The sequence below is a fragment of the Silene latifolia genome, chromosome 2 (genome assembly GCF_048544455.1).
Source record: "Silene latifolia isolate original U9 population chromosome 2, ASM4854445v1, whole genome shotgun sequence".
NCBI classification, from domain to species: Eukaryota; Viridiplantae; Streptophyta; class Magnoliopsida; order Caryophyllales; family Caryophyllaceae; genus Silene; species Silene latifolia.
In genome coordinates, this window is record NC_133527.1 from 154,406,907 (window position 1) to 154,422,081 (window position 15,175).

At 44.7% G+C, this 15,175-nt stretch overlaps 1 protein-coding gene across 1 annotated transcript in view; it reads right to left on the reverse strand.

Annotated features, from left to right (window-relative positions):
* The window catches only part of LOC141641485 (uncharacterized), a 31,410-nt gene extending 16,727 nt beyond the window's left edge, over nucleotides 1-14,683 (reverse strand). The window contains exon 1 of the mRNA XM_074450144.1: nucleotides 14,498-14,683. Coding sequence (XP_074306245.1) covers nucleotides 14,498-14,683 — 186 coding nt within the window. The remainder of the gene's footprint in view (nucleotides 1-14,497) is intronic.
* Between the last annotated feature and the right edge of the window lie 492 nt (nucleotides 14,684-15,175).

The window sequence follows — 15,175 nt, forward strand, 5'->3', positions numbered from 1 at the left end:
TCTAAAACGGTTTTATGCTTGAAATCACCCATCTTATGTTACAAAATTTTTCTAGGGTTTGCTTCAAGGTTGATTTTTGGTCCCTTAGGTTGCCTTAGTGTAGATACCTCATTTCTGCACCTCCCACAAACCACCCGGTGATGATTGGGCCGCATGTTTGGTAGGCGAAACGATTTGTGATAGTTCGTAAGTTTATCGTCAAGTGATTGCTCAAACATTTATGTCTACCTCTTAATTGTCATCTACGCGCTGATACGGTCGTTTTGACAGTAATTAGATTACATTTGGAGTCCGGGCCTAAAACCGTCTTCATTTTCGGATAACCGCTAAAACCCGAGTCAGAATGTTCTGGAATGTTCTGGATATTTCAATTCCATATTTCACAATCTTTTAATCTTTGGTAAAGGATTTCCCGTAATATTCACACAAAATATTAAGGAAAATTAGATTAATCCGTTATTCCATAAACTAAACACGGAAATCTTTCTTCCGCAGGAGGAAACCACCTGGGAACAGACGTAGCAGGTGCTGCGCCTCTTCCAAGGGACGCAGCAACTGCTGCGCCTCTTCCCAGGTCCTTTTCTGCATATTTTTCGTATCTTTTCGTATCTTTTCGGGATTCACTTCCAAAGTTTCACCGAAAACCCTAATTCCTCCACGTGATTAGTATAAATAGGAGCCTTCGCTCCACATATTTCTCACGCGAGTGTCCGCCCTTTTCTTCTCCCTTTGCATTCTAGACCACGTTCTTACTTTTTGGCGTCTACGTGCTTGAACTTTCGACCACGTAAGCTCGGATCCTTCTGAGTACCAGCCTCGTTTTGCATGACCGACCAATTTGACCAACTTTACAATCAATCAACTTAATAAATCTTAATCGTTTTCCTCTTACGAGGGCACTTTCGTTACATTCAAGTCGAGCATCACTAAATCGTAAACTTAGTTCATCTCGTTTCGTCAAACATGTAAGTCTGAGGGTGTAAATCCTTCTTTATTTATTGTTATTTACTTTTTGTATCATTAATGTAAGGTTTATGTCGAAAGTACTACTAAAAACCGATTTGTAAAACCATGTTTAAAACCCTTTTTACGGATTACCAGAAGATGACCGTCGAGAAAGGACGCAGCAACTGCTGCGCCTCTTCGAAAGGACGCAGCACCTGCTGCGCCTCTTCGTGAGGCTGCCGCAGTTCCTGCTTCCTTTCTTCTTCCTTTGTCTTTTGATAATTCGATCGTTTTGTTTCGTTTTCAATTGTTCATTGTTTCTTTAACACGATAATTTTAAGCATAGTAATTTAACATATCGTTCATCACTGTTAGTATATAATTCATTGTTAATTCCCGACTTTAAATCCCTTATAACCAATATTTGCGGGTTTTCGTCATTAAAATCAATCCGGGTTGTAGAAATTCGATCCTTTCATATCGAGTTTCTGGAATTCGACCTTTGATATATTTCCATCTGTCTATTGTCATATCCGTCATTAGTTCTTCATTAATTCGTCATGATTCACCCTATTTAGTTCACCCGTGTCACTAATCAATCTTTCATTCATGTAATTATTTCGTTTGCATTCGTCTCATCCATGTTTTATCGCTTTTATGACTCATTCACGTGTAATTAATGTATTAAATCACTTTCATCCGAGTCGAATATCATAATCAATCATTAAATTCACCCGCGAAAATTAACGATTTGCAGTTCCGGCTTCACAGCCAGAACTCAGCCTTGGAACAGACGCAGCAACTTCTGCGCCTCTTCCAGAGGGCGCAGCTCTGCTGCGCCTGTTCCAGGTTGATTTCTGTCCCCGAACTCCCTTTCTGCCTCGACCTAGTTTTAGCTTACGTATTAATCTACTATTATTCGTATTATCACCCTAATTCCTGTTCGTTAATTTGTTTATTTATTTCTTTTTTCAAATTATCCGTTTTAGAAGTATTTTCGACATAAATCAATTAACCCAATGTAATTATTGTAATTTTCTTTATTATTGTAATTTTCTTTATTATATTTTTTTGTATGCCTTCACATGTAATCAATCTTAATTCCAACTTCGACCCAATTGTATGCTAAATTAATTGTTCACCGACATAGTATTAATTCTTCACATGCTAGGATTAATCTAATGGATGTTGCATTGCATGCATATAATCGACGATATATCGAGTATAGATAACTTCCCTAATCATTAGTAGAGGCCGCTATCGAGGCGGGCGGGATTAGGTGTTCGATCAAAAGAGCTTCCTAATACGTACCCTCACCCCTTACTCCAGATCTCTGTGAACATCCGTGTTCATTGGCATCCACGAGAGTCATTCTAGACATAGAATGCTAAGGGTAACGAGTTCTTGGTGTTCATATCACTACTTTGTGTCTTGACATGGCACGAGGTATTCGAACGGTTTCCAATTTTCCACAATAAATTGGTGGCGACTCCACAAATGCAAACGCTTGTTTCCCAAGCGCCCCCGTGGCCCATGTCCACAGTTTGGCGACTCCGCTGGGGATAATACACTTACGTGTAGCCAAAAGGGTGAAACTTGAACAAGGTTAGGAAATAGTTTGTACGAGACAATTGTCGGTTTTCATAACTCGGTCTTCCTAGATCGTTTCATTCGGCCTTCCTAGGCCCAACCCAACCCAACCCATTCGACCAATCGTCCCGTCTAAACAGTCCTATTTCTTATTTGGGCCTAAAGATGGATAGCGATTGACGTCATCCATACCATGGTGCTTACTCTGGTTTGTATCAAGGACTTTCACTACTTGAGGAAATGCACTAGGAATCGGCCTTACTCTTGTTTGGTACGAGCCTCTCCACAGACTTCGGGTTTGATTATTCGGTATGGTAACCCACCCTTTAAACCAAAACCCTTTTAAATGCACTCAGCATCCCGTTATAATGCTTGTATAAATGTTTGTACCTTACGTGATCACCATTTCTAAACGAAACCATGACGATTTTTGTAAAATCAAAATCCTTTTAAAGTGTAAATTTCGAAAAAAGGCCTATGATTAGCGCAAAACCGAGTCAAAACTCTGTCCATTTGTCGAGTCAAATTCCGGGCCCAAGCCCATTTCAAAACCTCACTTCGAGTCCACTCCTACAACTACACTAAAGTTGACTAGGACTAACATTTTCCAAATCTTGTCATTTCTTCAAAAACTCACTCAACACAAGTGGCACACACCCACTTCCCAAGTCAAAACATTTCTTTCTTAGTAAGTGTGTTAGAATGGTCGATCGTGTTTTGATTCGTCGTCGGTCTCTTATCCAGTTTCCAAGATGCCTGAAACAAGCGACGCGAACTTCAATCAACTCTAGGATGGTAATGATCGAGTCCTAACCGTGCTAGATCAGCTCCAAGTTACTCAAGACCAAGTGTATGATCGCCTTGACACCATCAAGGGCCGGATCTATACCGTAGAAACGAGGTTGCCTCCTCGGGAAAGTGAAATCGTTGATGACTTCGTGAATGACTTCAGGGATGAAAACACTCCTATGGGTATGACTGCAGCTGAGAAACGACTCCAATACTTAGACGATCAATTGATGTATCTTAAATAGGATGACATTTATAGGGAGAATAATCGCAAGTATGAGGCCGTGAGTTCCAAGTTACCAACCAACTTCAACATGACGGATATCCCTAGATTCAAGGGGCACGAAAACCCTTTGAATCACATCCGTGCTTTCAAGGACTACATGTCTATCAAAGGCATCAAACCCGAGATGTTCTTAAGGATCTTTCCTTCATCTCTTGACACCATCCCAAAGCAATGGTTCTACTCTCTAGAACACAAGAAGATCGCTACTTGGGAAGATGCCGTGGTCGAATTTGCCAAGCAATATGCGGATAATGCTGAGATCCAAGTTAACATGCGTACTTTAGAGGTTTTTACCCAAAATGACAAAGAAGGTTTCACCGACTTCCTAAGTAGGTGGAGGAATACTAGTACCCAACTAGTTGAACGCCCAGACGAAGCTACCCTTGTGGAGAAGTTCGTGGACAACCTAAAGCCCATCTATGCAAATCATTTGAGGTACCAAAACATCAAAACTGTCAAAGACTTAACCGTACTAGGAACGAGGATAAAAAATGACATCTGTAAAGGACTCTTGTCCAAAACGGTAGGGCGAGGATATCAAGGCTCAACAAGTCATTCTTACGGCTCCACTAGCAAGACCGATGAAGTTAATCTCCTCGAGCCATCTAAGAAGAGTACCCCACCAAGGAAATTTACAAATCTTGGGGACACCTACTCCAATGCTCTAAAAAGGTTAATGAAACACGGCAAACTCCAACCCATAGGCCCTACACCCGAACCAGAAAAGAAATCCAAGTTCTGGGACGAGAACTCATACTGCGAATATCATAGGGGTAAGGGGCATGACACAGAAAAATGCTACAAATTGAAGAATGTGCTTCAAGACATGATTGAGGATGGTCGACTACCAATACCGCCGGGAGGTAAGCCCAACAACACTCAGAATCCTCTTGGAATTCTAGTGATCACAAGTGAAGAATCTACCTTAGATTGTTCACACCTCATTTCTCCAGTCGAAGATGAGATCCACGCGATCGAGAATGAAGGGTTCTACTCTACCATTTCCCCTACCATGGCCGACTTCATCGCATGGGCAAGGAGTGTGGATAGACAAGTTTCGGAATTAGAAAATGTGGTGACAACTTTACACGACCCCAATGCAACACCTAAAGAACATGCACCACTAATCTTTTCCCAAAATGCTACTATGCAAGAAATAGTTGCCGTGGTTGATAAACTAGTCAACCAAATTACACAATTAGAGGACGAGATCATGAGAATGAGGGAACTAGCCACAGTCAATGGAGTATGGGCCGATGACGATGAGTATGAGTATCTCATTGAACACTCCCTAATCAAGGAAATAGTCCAAATGGTGAAGACCAAGATGTGGACCATCTGACTCGTTCGGGGCGTCCATATCAAAGTACTACTCAAAATGGTCCAACCAACGTTATCACACCAAATGATAACGAAGATGACTCTACTGATCATTTCCTCAAGAAATTACAGAAGACAAAGGCTAATCTTTCAGTCTGGCAATTAGTAGCAAGCTCATTCCCACATCGCCAAGCTTTACTGCAAGTTTTGGCCAAACTAAACGTAGCACATAACTCCACACCCGACGATGTAGTCAACTTGGTCTTCCAAGAATCACCGAAGCTAAGTAATCCTATTACTTTCTCAGATGAATATTTGCCACCCTTTGGCGCTAGTCACAACTTAGCTCTTTACATCACTGTCATTTGCTTAAAGAAGAATGTGCCAATGACCTTAGTAGATGATGGCTCCGCGGTCAACGTCATACCCTTGAAAACGGCATACAAACTAGGCATGAAAGAGTCGTATTGGACCCCTATAAATCAAGGTGTTCACGCATATGATGGTACACGACGAAAGGTAGTAGGACTCGTTAACCTAACCATAGCCACAGGGCCAATTGAGCGAAAGGTTAACTTCCAAATAGTGGACATTGAAGCTTCCTTCAACATACTTCTGGGAAGACCTTGGATTCACGCTTCCAAAGCGGTAACCTCCACCCTTCACCAAAAGATTAAAATCCCACTAAATGGCAAAGTGGTGACGATCACTTCGTCGCCCATTAAGACAATAATCGAAAAGAAGTCAAATAATCAAGTCCTTGCGGATCCAGTATATGAACTTGGGGGCTTTCAAAGCATAAGTGTCATAGAAAGTGAGTTGGCACCCATATACTATGATCCCTACTCCAACTTGGTGGTCAACCACATACTCAAATCCCAGGGATACTTCCCGGGAATGCCTTTGAACCCTACCCGAAGAAACACCTTCGTACCCTACAAGGAAGGGAACTAAAAAAGAATACCACTTGGACTAGGATAAAAACCCACTAAAGAGGAAGTTCTCGAGATGCTTGCTCAAGTTCAAAGCCGTAAGCACGTAGGAGTCCAAATGCGACCATATCTCCCTACCCTAAGTGGATACTTCGTTAGGGAAGGAAGTCAAGAACTCTTTCACGGATTTCCCGAACCTTGGCATTATCTCGAAAGGAAGCTAGCCGAAATCAAGATCTTTCACGATTGCTACTTCATTCCTCCAGAAACGGTTCCTACCGTCAAAGCTCGTCAAGCATCTTGCTTAGACGAACAAGCTGTTAGTCTACTATTTGGAGAAGATCGATTTATTAGAGCCGCGCAGGATGAGATCATTACCATGATACTTCAGGACGATCACTTCAACCCTACCACGTTAATCACAGAAACAAACGCGAACCAGCAGAAAGGATGGAGAAAATCAATCAAGTGGACCAACAATCAAGGAAGACTCTTCAAGCTCACCACTGGAGAAGGAGAGATGTTCAAGGAGAACCAGAAGACGATGAATTCGAGTCAGAGTCAGAGTCGGAGTCTAGAGAAGTTACTAGGAAGTCTCCTCCTGTCGTCATCCCCACTCCCTTTGTTTCTCCTAGCTTAGCCTCAAATAGTAACAGTAGTTCGGGAAATGTCCCAACAACTGTCCCTTTACCGCCGCTGACCACTGATCAGATGGCTTCTTTGTTTCAACTTTTCTCAAACTTTAATATGAATAAATCAGGTTCTGCTTACTCTTTGTGTTATCTTGAATGCAATCCTGTTTACGATGATACTGAGGATGACCCAGATCCGAACTCAATTGAGATACTGTTTGGGCTAAAAATAGCATAATAAAGAAGGCCCATTGGATAAGGTAAAGATTATGAAAGAAGAGGTAAGGAGGAAGGAAGCCCGCGGTCAGGAAAAGGGGAGATAAGCTTGAGAAGGATCAAGAGCCCGTCATAGAAGGTGCCCACGTTAAGGAAAGGAGTGTTAGGGAGAAGTCAGGGAGAAGTTAGGGAGAAGTTAGGGAGATTGGAGAGAATTGGTAAAAGAGTTCGGGTTTGGAAAGAAGTCCTTATGGAAATAATATTCCCTTTCCATATTCGAGGTAGGACATGTCTAGGGTTCTTACCCTATAAATAGCCAAGGAAGCAAATCAAAGAGGACATCCAAGACAACTCATTCAACACATCCGTATTCATTCATACAACAGCATTCAAGATCACATCTCGGCAAATAATATACACTCATTCTGGATCTTGCAGGTCTGACACTTAGGGCCAGCTGGATTAGCTACGTACCATAATTGTAATCATCCTCCAATTCATATAGTGCAATACTTGGCAGGGTATCGTCCCTCTCGCGGTTGTTCCCACATTGGGTTTTCCGCGTCACCAAAATCTTACGTGTCAATTTACATTACGTACTTTATTTTCCGTTTACTTATTGACATACGAATCATCATACAATCGACCAACGAATATAGACTACATTGACCCTAATTAATCGATTTGGGGAAAAATACCTGAACAGTTTGGCGCCCACCGTGGGGCATTGTGGTCGTCAATCGTTGATATTCTAGATATACAATGGAAAAACAAGTATCTGAAGCCATGTCAGGGAGCAGGCAACCATCGCCACCACCATCGTCTACCCAAAGTCCAACATCGACAGTGGCCACGCAAGCTCCCGGACACACCTCAAGAATCATACCGACAACAAAAGCCTCTCTACCTCCCAGGACCCCTGTTGTCTCAACTTAGATCAGATCAGACAAAGGAACATCAAGCTCAGGCGTCACTCCGCCGCCCAGTCCCACGCAAATCCTGCTCGCCGGCATGGAAAATCTTCAAAAAGCTATGGAAAACATGAGAGAAGACCAAAGGAGAGCAGATGCTGAGGTAAGAAGGATAGACAGAGAGCTCTGGGCACAAATTGATCTCCTGAAGCAGCAGTCCAACACTCCAGCAAACAGGACAGGTGAAGGAAGATCTCCCTTGGTGGATCTGACACAGGGAGCAGCAGGCTGCAGGCAGATACCAGCTGAAATAATTACAAGATTTGATTTGGCTACGATACCATCAGATGGAAGGATAACCCCACGAGGGTTAGGATATCTCACACCAGATAGCTGGCAGCCAGCTAGCTGCGTAGGGATACAAACAGGTGGCCTCCCCGTCGCAGACACAAAGAATCGATCGACACTGTAGCAGGATCCGAGTCAAACCAGCAAGTGAACTGGCAGCAGGGGACAATCGTCGCCATAACCCCCCTGACAGCCGGAACTTATCAGAATCTTCAAGAGCCCGGATGAGGAGGAATTATGCAGACAGCTGACAGGCGGACCCCAGATTCAGCCAATATAACTAATCAGCAGTACTTGGAACTAAAGGAGATGCTGAGAAGGGTCCCAGGGCTACCACCCCCACTCGAGAAAGCGACTCACAGACGTTATGCCGACTCACCATTCGTGGACACAATATCCGTCACAGCCATGCCAAAGGGATTCACAAACCCAAATATGCCTCTCTTCGACGGCACAGCAGACCCCTTTGATCATATCAGCCAGTATAAACAGAAAATGATGACGGTAACAGCCATATGACAAGTTAAAGAAGCCTGCATGTGCAAAGGATTCAGGTCCACCCTAACAGGACCGACACTTCGATGGTTCGTAAGCCTGCCCAACATGTCGATATCTACATTTGCTGAATTAGTAAACGCATTTACTCAACAGTTCGCAAGCGGCGAGAAAGCCACGAAGCACGCGGGAGACCATGCGAGAATCGTCCGGGGGCAGGAGGAGAATACAATACCGATTTAACAATGATAAGGTAGCAAAGACGAGAGTGTGATATCTCAACAAAGCAGTAGAAGCCTTGAAGAGGCCTCCACCACGACTCGACCTATACAAGCGGTGACTATGCATCCCCGCCATAGTTTCAAGCGATGCAGAGAAAAGCGTGCCGCGATCGACCGGGAGGAAGATATCCTAGCCGAGCCGACTTACAGAGCGCACCAAGTATTTCTAGTACTTCAGCCGTGGAGAAATCAGGAAGAAAGCAAACCACCAACAAGAAGGACGAGAGATACAGACCATATGGGAGGGGAGTCAACAGAGTCGAGGAAAACCAGCTACTCCCCACCCTGGCAGAGTATGGGTTCACCACAGGTATCGGAGGACTCTTGAAGGCACTCAGGGAGATGGGAGATGGAGTCAGGTGGCCTAACCCACCTGTAGGAGAGCAAGCTTGGAGAAAGGATATCAAGAAGAAGTGTGAATTCCATCGTGATATCGGGTACAACACTGAGGATTGCTACACATTAAGAAGAGAGATCAAGCGCCTGTACGAACAAGGAAAGCTGAGCCACCTGTTACCACGTGGGGGAAAGCGGCAGGATATGGTAGGTTCCGCCAAGCCGCCATACCCACCCACATGCACTAAAATTATAAACGTGATAACAGGCGGCTGAGACTTAAGCGGCCTGACATGCTCAGCAGCTAAGAGACATGCCACCGAAATCAAAAGAGACAGCCGGACTAATTCTTGTAGAATTTCTCACGGACGACTTTGAGTAAGCTTTGATGAAGGAGATACATACGATGAACGAGAACACCATGACGCACTTATTATCACCTTGTCAATGGCCAATTGCACAGTAAGAAAGGTCTTGGTAGATACAGGAAGCTCGGTCAACTTAATCATGCTGAAAACCATAGAGAACATGGGATTCAGCGAGAAGGATTTATAGAAGAAGACTATTCCGCTAGTAGGCTTCAGCGGAGAAACAGCCAGCTCGCTAGGTGAGATAATCATCCTTACCTATGTGGGAGGAGTCAACTAGCAAGTCAGGTACCTGGTTATAGATGGCCCCTCTACTTACAACGTCATCCTAGGAAGACCATGGTGCGCACCAGATGAAAGCAGTCCCTTCAACATATCACCAGTGCATAAAATTCCCCACCCCATGGGGAGTAGAAACGATAAGAGGAGATCAGGAGGAAGCTAGAGGCTGCTACAAGAAGGCACTCAAGTGCACTGCCAGCCCTCCCGCATAGCAATTACTGTAAGCGACCTATCCAGACGAATACATCGAACCCCAACAGAAGAGTGGATCGGATTAAACTGGACAAGTTGCACCCAGAGAGAGAACCGTGATCATTGGAGCAGGATGTACATGAAGCTTACGACAGCAACTAGTCAAGTTCTTACAAGATAACATGGATTGCTTTGCATGGTCACACGATGATATGATAGCATAGATCCATCCATCATAACACACAAGCTTAGCGTGGACCCAAAGTGTAAACCCATCCAGCAGAAAAGGAGAAAGTTTGCAGCAGAGAGAAATAAGGTAATCAACCAGGAAGTAGACAGACTGCTTTGCTGGCAAAGAAAGAAGATAAGAGAAGTGAAATACCCAGAATGGTTGTCTAATGTAGTGGTGGTGCCTAAAAAGAATGGGACGTGGAGAGTATGTGTGGACTTCACTGATCTCAACAAAGCATGTCCTAAAGATCCATTCCCGCTGCCTCATATTGATACAATGGTAGATGCAACAGCTGGACACGAGACGCTAACATTTCTGGATGCATGGAGTGGATATAATCAGATCAAAATGGATCCTGCAGACCAAGAGAAGACATCATTTATGTCCGAAAGAGGAATATATTGCTACAACGTCAAGCCATTCGGCCTAAAGAATGCAGGCTCCACATATCAAAGGTTGGTTAACAGAATGTTCAAAGAGCAGATAGGAAGAACAATGGAGGTGTATATTGATGACATGGTGGTGAAATCAGAGAAGGCCAAAGATCATATGCGGCATCTGGCAGAAACGTTCAGCACCCTCAGGGAATACAAGATGAAATTAAACCCATCTAAATGCACCTTCGGGGTATCTTCTGGCAAGTTCTTAGGCTATATCGTAACTCAGAGAGGAATAGAAGCCAGCATCGAGCAAATCAAAGCTGTCTTACAGCTGGAATCACCCGAGAAACCTAAGGATGTTCAAAGACTAGCTGGAAAGGTAGCAGCCCTAAACAGGTTCATTTCAAGATCTTCAGACAAATGCAGGCTATTTTACGACGTACTAAGGAAAAGCCAGAAGTTTGAATGGACCGCTGAACACGAGCAAGCCTTCAGAGACCTGAAGCACTATCTCAGCAGCCCGCCACTGCTGTCAAAGCCAAAGCCAAGAGAACCACTATTCCTATACCTAGCTGTCACAGTAAGTAGCAGTGAGTCTTTGTCTGGTCGAGAGCAAGAAAAGGAGCAGAAGCCAGTATACTACGTAAGCAAGTCTCTACTACCGGCAGAGACCAAGTACACATCCCTTGAAAAGTTAGTACTAGCATTGGTAGTAGCATCTCGCAAACTGCGTCCCTATTTTGAATCACACATCGTACATGTCGTGACAAACTACCCGCTAAAAGCTATCATGAGGAAGCCTGAACTGTCAGGAAGAATGTCTAAATGGTTTGTACACCTCAGTGGATACGATATCCAATACGACCCTAGAACAGCAATCAAATCACAGGCACTGGCCGACTTCGTGTCAGACTTCAGTCCAGCCATCCAGAATCTGGCAGATACTGAGATCCTCACTTTAAGCAAGCAGACAGAAGTCTGGCAGATGCATATCGACGGAGCCTCCAACCAAAGAGGGGCAGGTGTAGGATTAATTCTGCGATCACCACAGGGAGATCTGATAGCGCAAGCTGTAAGATGTGAATTCAAGGCAACCAACAATGAAACAGAATACGAGGCCTTGATATTGGGAATGAAGCTAGCTCGGAGTCGTGGGTCGACACTGCTCATATCCAGTGACTCCCTGTTAATAGTCACCCACGTGAATGATGAGTTGATAGCCAGAGATTCGAAGATGATAGCATACCTAAAAGTAGCAAAGGAATTAAAAACAAAAATTCGAAACTTGCAAGCTTAAACAGGTCCCCAGAGATCAGAACGTGGAAGCAGACGCCCTAGCAACCCTGGGGGCAACATTCAAACCAACAGAGCTGTCCAGCATTCCAATAGCACATATGCTGGAACCCTCTATCCAGAAGGTAGACGGAATAGATAGGGGTGAACTGGAGGATCCACAAAGCGAAAAGGAAATCCAAGCAATTACAGAGGAAGGCGAGAGCTCTCGGTCAAATAGGCAGACGCCTGACCAGGTAGCCGATCCAGCAGACGAATGGCGCACACCTTACCTAGACTGGCTGCGCCATAACAAGCTACCAGATGATAAGAAGGAAGTAAGAGCTTTTAGAATAAAGGCCTCCAGGTTCATACTTATTGATGATATATTATTCAGAAAATCGCTAGCAGGCCTCTACCTATGGTGGCTGGACAAGGAAGAAGCACAGACTGTGTTACATACTCTCCACAGTGGCGAATGTGGAAACCATGCAGGGGGCAGGAGTCTGGCAAATAAAGCACTCAGACAGGGATATTATTGGCCTTCAATGAAAGCAGATGCAGCAGAGTATGCACGAAAATGTGATGCCTGCCAGCGCCCAGCGCCCATGATCCACCAGCCAACAGAGCCTCTGCACCCTATCATATCTCCTTGGCCATTCATGGCATGGGGCATGGACATAGTAGGCCTCCTACCACGGGCTATAGGAAAAAGAACCTGGATGCTAGCAATGACAGATTACTTCTCCAAGTGGATAGAGGCAGAAGCATTCACGGAAGTAAAAGACAAATAAGTCATTTCGTTCATAAAACGAAACATAATTTGTAGATTTGGTATCCCATCAGAAATCATATGTGACAATGGCTCACAATTCATCTCCAACGATACCGAGGGATACTGTGCCAGGTGGAATATCACCTTAAAGAAGTCAGCACCTATGACTCCAAAGTCCAATGGACAAGCTGAATCCAGCAATAAAATTATTATGGACAATCTGAGAAGGAGGTTACAGGAGTTAGGAGGAAAGTGGGCAGATGAGTTGCCACTAGTGTTATGGTCTGACAGAACAACGCCAAAGATAGCAACAGGTCAAACACTCTTCAGCCTGGTGTTTAGCGCAGAAGTGGTCATTCCATCAGAAGTTCTAGTTCCCATTCACAGGTATGAAAATATGACAAGGGAACTGAACAATGCAGAGATGACCAGAAGCCTGGACACAGTTGACGAGCTGCGAGCAAGCGCAAAAATCAGTTTGGCTGCCTACAAACAGTCAGTGGCTAGGAGTTACAACAAGAATGTGAAAGTCAGGCTCCTGGAGGTAGGAGACCTGGTTCTCCGAGAGGTGTTTCAAAACACCAAAAATCGAAAAGCAGGCAAATTCGCCTACAAATGGGAAGGACCATACCAGGTAGAAGGAGTTGTTGGCCATGGCGCATACAGACTGATAACTATGGACGGTCAAATCATACAACGCCCATGGAACATACTTCACCTGAAGAGATATTACTTTTAAAAATAAGTAGACTCTAGCTTTCAGAATAATGTACTATGAGAAGCCAAATCATTTTTAAAGATAAAATAAAATTTCGGTAGTAGGCATACTGCCAGTTTCACTCTTATTTCTGGTATCTTTAAATTATTTTTGAAACTTTAAAATACTATTGGATGGTGTGGTCAGCGGCGTCACGGGACCACAATTGCTCCGGTACCCCATGAGATGGCGGCAGTACTTCACATCATTTTAATAGACTTTCTTATTTTTAGGCTTCTCTAAATACATCACTTTGAATTCTGGTATCTATGGTACTTTGAAAGGATGTCTAGCAGGACTGTCAACTGCCAACGCGGGGTGACAAGGCACACGGCACTCCAACATGCCCAACCTATTTTCTCCACAAGGAGCACCCTCACCAAAGTGATGTGGAACATACGAAAGGAGCCTGGTTGTGGTGAATACGCTTATCCAGCTACCCCCCCGATACCACCCCCCGGACGTAGCTCGCACTAATCGCACTTAATCAGGGCCCCATCATGCATGCAAAAACGAACATGGAACGTAGGGATATCTGCGCTACCAGAATCCTACAGCGTCTCCATCTGGTCCTAGAATGACGATAAACTTGCCTCAATGACGCCCCTGTTGGCATTAAACGAGATGAACACACCTTGCGTCATGAACAAGGTTAAGTAGTCCAAAAACTGCGGCATACGCCTAAATCAGCCATTCGGCTGACACGGCAGCTAGCTTGGTCTGGGTCAGTCTTTTCAGGCTGACCAGGCTGGTCTAAATCAGCCTCCTAGGTTGACACGGCCACTCCTCCTTACATTGCGGCATACGCCTAAATCAGCCATCAGGCTGACACGGCATCTAGCTGAGTCAGAACGTTATCCTTTTCAGGGTGACAGGACTCGCCTAAATCAGTCAAACAGACTGACACGGCACAAACTTCCTAAAAAAGGGAAGATAAACAAACAAACAAACACACGATATGTAACCTAAAACTTTGCCAAACTATGGCAAGGGGCATTTCAAAATATGGCCAAAAATACGGCCCCAAGTTTAACCGCCACCCTGGCGGAGCAAACACAAGAACAAGTTTAAAACTTACAAAGTCTGCCACCTCTAGGCCAGACTGCCAAAAAAAGTTTATCAACACATAAAAACTTAATTATCGATCACATTAATGACCTCCACCTCTGGCATCTCTTCTGCCTGCTGACCTCTCATTTCAGGTACTGCTTCAGCCTGAGCATCCTCAGCCCCCATAGCTCCCTGAGCTCCGTCAGCAGCATCCTGGGACATTCCAGCATCACCCCCAACAGCCTGCTCAGCCAACGCAGGAGAATTCACCTCACCAACCTCAGGCATCAACATACTCAGATCAGATTGAGCGGGGTAGAGCATCTCCAGCTGCTTCTCCTCTTCCTCTATGGTCTAATGGGTGGGAGCCTCCTCTAGGGCAGCACGAATCCCACTGATCTTTCCCCGCCAGGTAGCATATACAACAACATTGGTGGCCAGGGAAATCAGCTCACTGATTTTCTCATCAGAGCGCTTGAGGGAGTCAGAGAAAGTGCTGCACACGGCCTGGGTTCGAGCCAGCTGATCAGCCCCCTCCTTCAACTTTTTCTTGGTGACAGCAAGCTCAGTCTTCAGCTCCACCACACGCTCCTTCAGATCAACCCGCTGCTGCGCCAGATCCACGACAGTCTCCTTCAGCTCCTGATTCTTGGCACTGGTAGCACGGGTGGTCGTCTGCACTATGTTGATCATCTTCCTATTGTAGAGTGCAGACTGGAGGGTCTGGGGCAGAGCAAATCAAGAGTCAGCAAGGAAATCAGGAGGCAAAATCCAAGTAAACAGACA